The sequence below is a fragment of the Chrysochloris asiatica genome, unplaced genomic scaffold (assembly GCF_000296735.1).
Source record: "Chrysochloris asiatica unplaced genomic scaffold, ChrAsi1.0 scaffold00116, whole genome shotgun sequence".
NCBI lineage: Eukaryota > Metazoa > Chordata > Mammalia > Afrosoricida > Chrysochloridae > Chrysochloris > Chrysochloris asiatica.
This window is the reverse complement of record NW_006408634.1, coordinates 4,310,782-4,318,091: the sequence shown is the minus strand read 5'-3', so window position 1 is coordinate 4,318,091 and position 7,310 is coordinate 4,310,782. Positions and strand designations below refer to the sequence as shown.

The window sequence follows — 7,310 nt, the reverse complement described above, 5'->3', positions numbered from 1 at the left end:
CAGGCCATGGCTGATTTCTGTGGAGATACCAGGCCATGGCTGATTTCTGTGGAGATACCAGGCCATGGCTGATTTCTGTGGAGATACCAGGCCATAGCTGATTTCTGTGGAGATACCAGGCCATAGCTGATTTCTGTGGAGATACCAGGCCATAGCTGATTTCTGTGGAGATACCAGGCCATAGCTGACTTCTGTGGAGATACCAGGCCATGGCTGACTTCTGTGGAGATACCAGGCCATGGCTGACTTCTATGGAGATACTATACTAGACACTGTCCAGGGCATACAGTGGTGAAGAAGAATGGAACTGGAAGGAGATAAAAACAAGTCTCACTGTTAGAACAAATGCTAGAGGCAGCGAAAGAGAAGAATGAGCTTAGCTCCTAGGTGTGTGCCTTCAGAATCTGTGTCAGTGTTAGTGCCATTTAATGTTACATCCCTGAGAGAAAAGCAAAGGCAAAGTTCAAACTGAAGCACAATGAAACCAAAGCAAACAGTCAAGAATGATGAGATGAATGAACGTGAGTGACATCCTTAGTGAATTACTGTTACCTACATCCGGTGTGGCGCTGTAGGTTAATGTGTTCAACTGAAAGGTCAGTTTGAACTGCAAGGTTAGTGCACTCCTCAGAAACCCTATACAGGGTGGCTATGGGTTGGAAGCGACTCAGCGGCACATAAGCAAGAATAAGAAACAGATCTTTCTTTCTATACAAAAAAGAAACCCCCGCTAACCTGTAAACACAATCCTGACTGAGTTAGTGTGGTGTGGATCCAGCACAGTAAAGAATTAAGGAAAGGAGGAGTTCCAAGTGCACACTGAAGTACTCTCCCATGACGTCACAGAAGGAAAGAGAAAGCGCCTCGATGGAAGATTGCAACACTCTCAAACTCACAGACACAGTGCTCGAGTCACCTAACAACAATGATGGCATTCAATGCTCTGAACACTGAAACTCTAGTGGCTTCCTGGTTGGTGATACACAGCAGTGTACACGGGAGGGTGGGAAGCACATTCCTTTATGGAACCTGGAACCTCCCCACTGGGAAGTCTCCCCAAACCTGCATCTCTTCATTAGTATCATACTTGTTACAATAAAACTGTGACTATAGGCCTAGGGCTTTCCACAAGTTCTGCAAGTCATTCCAGCAGATTACTGACCCAAAGGCAACAGAGCCAGGAGGTCAGACGTGAGGAAGGCCCTGGACACTCCCAGGCTTCTGGCTGGCATCATGAAGAGAGAGTGGGAAAACCTAGGTTTCTAGCCAGGAGGTCAGAAGTGAGCATGTCACGGGTTTCAGGCCGACTCTTAGTGTGGAGGACCATGCCCTTTACCTTACACGAGCCCACCTATGTCTGGGGGGTTCGGGTCAGGGAAGCACTGCTCGTGCAGCTAGGTCACTAGGAGAGAGACTGATCAGTTTCAGAAGTGAAAAAAGGGGGACACAGTCCCTTAAACAGGCAACGGAAGACAACCCTAACAGAGAACGGAGACGCTAGTATGGCTGATTCGATTGCTGAGGTATCAGCTGGTAACAAATTCCACATAAAACATTTCAAAAGTGTCAACCCTTCACTAACTCCATTTCTTCTCAGTTTCTTGGTTGTCACCCACTTACCTAGAGTGGTCTGACCATGGACTGCTCCTTCCACAATCCACGGTGTTTCTCCTTGCTCCAACTTGAAGATTGCATCTGGTTTGGTAGTTTGACATCCTGTAAAAGAGAAATAATTGGACACTTGGCTCCACATGTTTCTTTGGGGAAGCTAGGAAAACTGGACGACATTATAGCTTAGGGACCAGGGTTTGTACTATGCTAAGTAAAAACCTTTTACTTAGAATGGGGTAGAACACACAATTTAGGGTCAAAGAGGAGAACAAAAGTCTATGGCCTACAAGTGTGGAGTCCAAAAACTACTCCAGGGGCCCTAAAGACTTCCCCAAATGAGACTGAGAAGCCAATCAAGGGGGCCCACAGGAGGGCCCTGACCCGTGACACCACCCTTACCTACGGACACCAGGTTGCTGTAGTTCTCCAGCATCACGGCCTTGTACAGGTCCTGCTGAGACGGGTCCAAGAACTGCCACTCCTCCCACGTGAAGCCCACAGCCACATCCTCAAAGGATAAGGACCCCTGCAATAACACATCCCAATGCATTCTCAGGTGGATAACAAAGATGGTGTGGACAAGGCAGACAGGAACACATGCAGATCATGTTCCCCATGATAAACTCTGCTCCCTGTGACAATTTCACCTACCATAGGACCAGGGATTTCCCCTAGTTAGTTCTCCCAGGCCTAAAAAAAAATTACAAAGCAGTATTTGCACACATGTAAAACAAGGTACAAGGTCCCTCTGTCTCTGTGGCACCAAGGGTTTACATTCAATTAATAACCTACAGATTAGCAGTTCAAACTCACTTCACATTGCCACAGAAGACAAGACCTGGTGATCTGAGTCTGTTAACACTGGAGCCCAGAAAGCTCTCTGAAGCCGTTCGACTCTAACATGGCATCACCATGGACCAGAACCAACTCAGCAGCAAGAAGCAGTAACCACCGCCAACAGAGCCCGGTGTAGTCATCATCTCACCACTTACACTGGTCAGAAGCCACCGGCGACTGAAATTCCCAGCATGAGAAGACAGGGTATGAAAGAATATGCAAATATCCAAGCCAATGAGGTGATATATTCGCTGTGAAATAACATTTAAATATTGAAGCCAATGAGATGATATACTCGTATTAACTCTAAAGCATTCTTTTAAAAGAAAAAAATAAATAAGGCTCCTAAATACTATATATGATTCAAAACATGTAAGCTGTCCTAATAATGTTGCTGTCCTAATAATATAAACAATGAAACGTATGAGAGTGAGTCTCAAAAATTATCCACAGCCCGGTTGTAGTGAAACACCCATCCACGTCCACAGTTGATGACAACATTGCGCACGCACGTGAAATGATTCTGTCAAATAGACGAGTGACCGTGGATGGATTATGTGGCACATCATTTGCAAATCAGCCATGGCTCGGCCTGTGAGGTACTCCACAACAGACCTGGGTTTAGAAGAATTTGTGTGAGGTGGGGACTGAAACGAGCCACGGAAGAGCAGAAACAGAAGCATCAGGACATCTGAAAACAAAATTTGGACTGATGCTCGAAGGAAAGTAAAGGTTTCTTTAAAAAGTCTTAACTGGTGACACGGCATGGAGTCGTCATTACAAGCCTGAGAGAACGCGGCAGAGTGTGGAATGGGAACATCCTCAATCACCGACCAAGTTCAAAAGCCAACCATCAACTGGAAAATTGATGCTTGCAGGTTTCTGAGATTCTCAAGGGCCAGAAATGGAACACTATCAGGAAAGATGTTCATCAGTCAACAGTGAGATGCTCACTGAAGGGCTGAAATCAGATTAAACGTGGAGCACTGCTGTCCAAGAGCCTGATGATCTTGCAGGACAATGCATGTCCACAAACCTCTGTCCACACTGCTGTCACACTGCAAAAACTTCATTTTGAGTTGTTAAAACATTTTTTAATTAGGAAACACGAAAGCTTGTTGACAGATGAACGCGGTGTACTAGAAAGCAAAGTTATGTTGAAAAATGATATAATTATCTTTGCTAAAAGTTGATTAAATTCTACAGCCAGAGTGCAGACATTTTTTTTACTCATCCTCATATATGAGAGAGCTTCAGAGGTTAATGGAAAACAAATCCATTATCTTCTAATTCCATTTTCATGAACTTCCTTAAGTCCTCTAATGTTAAGTACTTGTGTACATAGACGTCTATATATGTATAAATGTAGACTAAGCACTGGACCACTAACCACAAGGTTGGTGGTTCAAACCCACCAGCCACTCCTTGGACACTATACAGGATAGCTATTAGAACTGACTCAGTACCCAACAAGAACAACAGACATAGATATGTTCTACAGCATGTAAATTAACAAGAAAAGGACTGGATGAAGTCCCAAACCAGTCAAATTTGCTGCTTTTGGACTGGTACGTGCGTAGGAAAAAACAAATGATGTTCTCTTAGTCTACAAATACTCCTCTTTGCGTAAGTCTCTTGCATGCAAATACATCATTCTAAATCATTAAATAATATGAAAATCAAAGCAAGATTTGCTGTGACTTTGCTTTTTGATCTGGGAGTTACGGGGCAAAGTCAGCATTGTCAAGATCTGTACCCCAAGCTTTAATCCAAAACTGCAACGTCTGTCTCCTGCCAAATTAATAACCACAACTGATTGGGGAAACTCTTCTTTGTGGAGGTACATTTCCAGGTCAAGCAGTCCATTCGCTCGAGTGGCTAATCCAGGTTTTCTTTTGGGGATAGGAAAGACCAGAAAGGCTCTATTGTCAAAGCAAACTTTTGGAATTTTTCTTTTCCAACTGAGCTTTGCTTTGGCATTTCTCCCTTGGTCGCTCGTGTACTTCCCCTGAAGAACTGCTCTGTATTCTTCTCATAGACTTTGCAAATCTTGTCCCTCATGTTTTGTTATCACGACTGCCCAGAGCGCCATGCACAATTTCCTAGCTAAGGAAAGCGCAGGGTCTTACATGGTTCCTCCTCTCTGTTCCAGCATTAAGAACTTTACGTGACTCCAGTGGCCTCCATGTCTCACTTCCTGATGCACCCTGATTTTAAGATCATAACCTACATTTATTTTCCACCAAGTCGTAGTTTTAATCTACAGATCCTGTCTCATTCAAACTGTCTTTGAAAAGTTTTCACAAGTCTGTTGGGGAATAAACAAATCTCACCTGAGCTTTGATCATCATCTTCTGTTCTTAAGGACTAGAAAGTCTAGGGTGTGTTCTATCTTCTTCTGTCTTCTCGGGACCTCTGTGGAAGTTGTGGTCAGATCAGTATGTTATCAGAGACAATGAGTTCCCAAGCTGGGAACCTCCTACTTATTATTAATATGTCCTGATCTTGTAGACCAGAATCTGTGGATTCAGGAGCAAATACAAGTACAGGAAGACACAACTCTTGGTCACTCCAGCTATGTGGTGGTGGTGGTGGTGGTTGTGTGAAGTACCTTCGACTTGGTTCTGATTCATAGTGACCCTGTACAGGGTTTCCAAGGAGCAGTTCATGGGTTTGAACTGCTGACCTTGTGGTTCGAAATCCAGTGCAGACCCTATACCGTCACACCATGTGGACTCCCCGGTAATATAAAGTCTCAGTATTTCATCTGTCTCTGTGTAACACCCTGGAAGCATTTACATTACAGGGCAGTCACACTAGGAAGGTACGTGTATAAAGAACAGGAAACATAAGGCTAATTTCCAAAATGTGAACACAACTCATCTCCCCGATTTCCCACTTCATCCTTCTAACAACATACACCCACAGGGCACTTTCTCTCTCTAACCTAGCCATTTTCTCTCTAACCTAACCTAGTTGGGTCTCCACAAATTAGAACTTGTCCTACCAGCTCCTGCCAAATATGCCAATGCCAGCCTCTGCTTGCCCTCAAAGTCCTTGTGGGTTCAACAATTTGCTAGAATGACACACAGAACTCATGAAAACTTTACCTATACTTGTTGTTAAGTGCCATTGAGTTGAATCCAACTCACGTTGTTATGTGCCATCAAGTCAGTACCAACTCATAGCGACCCTATGCACAACACAACAAAACACTGCCTAGTCCTGCGCCAACCTCACAATCACTGCTACGCTTGTTCCAACTCACAGCAACCCCATATAGGGTTTCCAAGCAGCAGCTAGTGGGTTTGAACTGCTGACCTTGTGGTTCATAGTCCAGTACTGATCCTACAGCGCCACACCAGGAGTCCTATACTTCCAGTTACCCATTTACTAACTAGAAGGAATACAAAGGAAGAGAAGCATCAGGCAAGTTCTGGGACTCCTCAGCACTGAGGGGTGTGTGTGTGTGTGTGTGTGTGTGTGTGTGTAGGGGAGGGACCTCCACTGTCCCCAGAAGTGTGCCAATCCCTCTCCCATGCATGATGTTTTCACCAATCCAGGAGTTCCCAAAGACAGTGTTCAGAAATCCAGGATCCCCATGTTACTGGGAACTCAGTGAATATGCATGATTGGGCCTTAATGCAGAGTCATGATCAATTCAATCAATGAATATGCATGACTACATGAGGTCCACTCCCTTTCAAAACTGCCCTTGCTGGTCCAGCTATTTTGGAAAACAAAGGCATCTTGATTGCTTGGGTTAATTTCAGACACCAGAGTCAAAGGATCAAGCCTGCGGTATGGATCCCAAAATAAGGAAGCCAGGGTCAGGCAGTGTTTCCTTCTGCTGTGCACAGGGTCGTTATGAGTCTGTACCGACTCCATGGCACTTAACAACAACAAGCTGGTGTCCTGGTGTGACGCTGTGGGCTAATGCATCAGACTGCAAAGCCCTTTGAACTGCAAGGTCGGCGGTTCAAGCTCATCAGCTGCTCCTTGGAAACCCTACAAAGGATTGGAATCGACTCAATGGCACTTAACAACAAGCTAGAGAAATGCATTATGTACATTTTTTGGTAAAGTCAGAAGTCACTTTGAGAACTAAGGTGCACCTGACCCAAGCCATGGTATCACCTCATAAGCATGGGAGGTGGAGTCCTGGTGTGGTTCTGTAGGGTAAGCACTGGACAACTAAACCATAAAACTGGCGGTTCAAACTCACCAGCCACTGCTTGGAAACCCTATACAGGGTCACTATGAGTCAGAACGGACTCAAGGACATTAACAACAGTGTATGCAAGTGAAAAGCTGGACAGTGAATAAGGAAAACAGAAGAATTGATGCATTTGATTTCCGGTGTTGGCAAAGAACACTGCCGGAAGAAGCAACAAACCTGCTGTGGAAGAAGCGGAGTCAGACAGCTCCTTAGAAGGGAGGACGGTGACACCGCATCTCCCGTACTTTGAACAATGATCAGAAGGGACCAGTCCCTGGAGAAAGACATTTTGCAAAGATGCTGCTGTGTGTAATTATTATTGCAATAATAATTAATTAAGAGGCCTGAGAACATGCACAGACAGAGGCTCCGTTACAGAATAAAAGAAATTGAAGCAATTACAAAAATGCAATACATGTGATTTATCTGGATGGTAATTTAGACAAGCCAATGTTAAAAGCCAACTTTGAGATGATCAGAGAAAGTGGAGCATGGATTGAGAATCCAATGAAAACACAGCCTTGGTGGTGCAGTGAGCAAGTGCTCAGCTGCTAACTGAAAAGTCTCCTTTGAACCACCAGCCACCCTTTGGGATAAAGATGAGCAAGTCTGCTCCCTTATATAAAGACCACTGTTAGGTATA

The 7,310-nt window shown here is 44.6% G+C and overlaps 1 protein-coding gene across 1 annotated transcript in view; it reads right to left on the bottom strand.

Moving 5' to 3' along the window:
- Nucleotides 1-4,484, bottom strand: part of LOC102842514 (zinc finger protein 300-like) — a 6,977-nt gene extending 2,493 nt beyond the window's left edge. Inside the window, exons 1-3 of the mRNA XM_006868350.1 lie at nt 4,452-4,484; nt 2,011-2,137; nt 1,621-1,716 (exon numbers count right to left, since the gene is read on the bottom strand). Coding sequence (XP_006868412.1) covers nt 1,621-1,716; nt 2,011-2,137; nt 4,452-4,484 — 256 coding nt within the window. The remainder of the gene's footprint in view (nt 1-1,620; nt 1,717-2,010; nt 2,138-4,451) is intronic.
- Nucleotides 4,485-7,310: the final 2,826 nt, after the last annotated feature.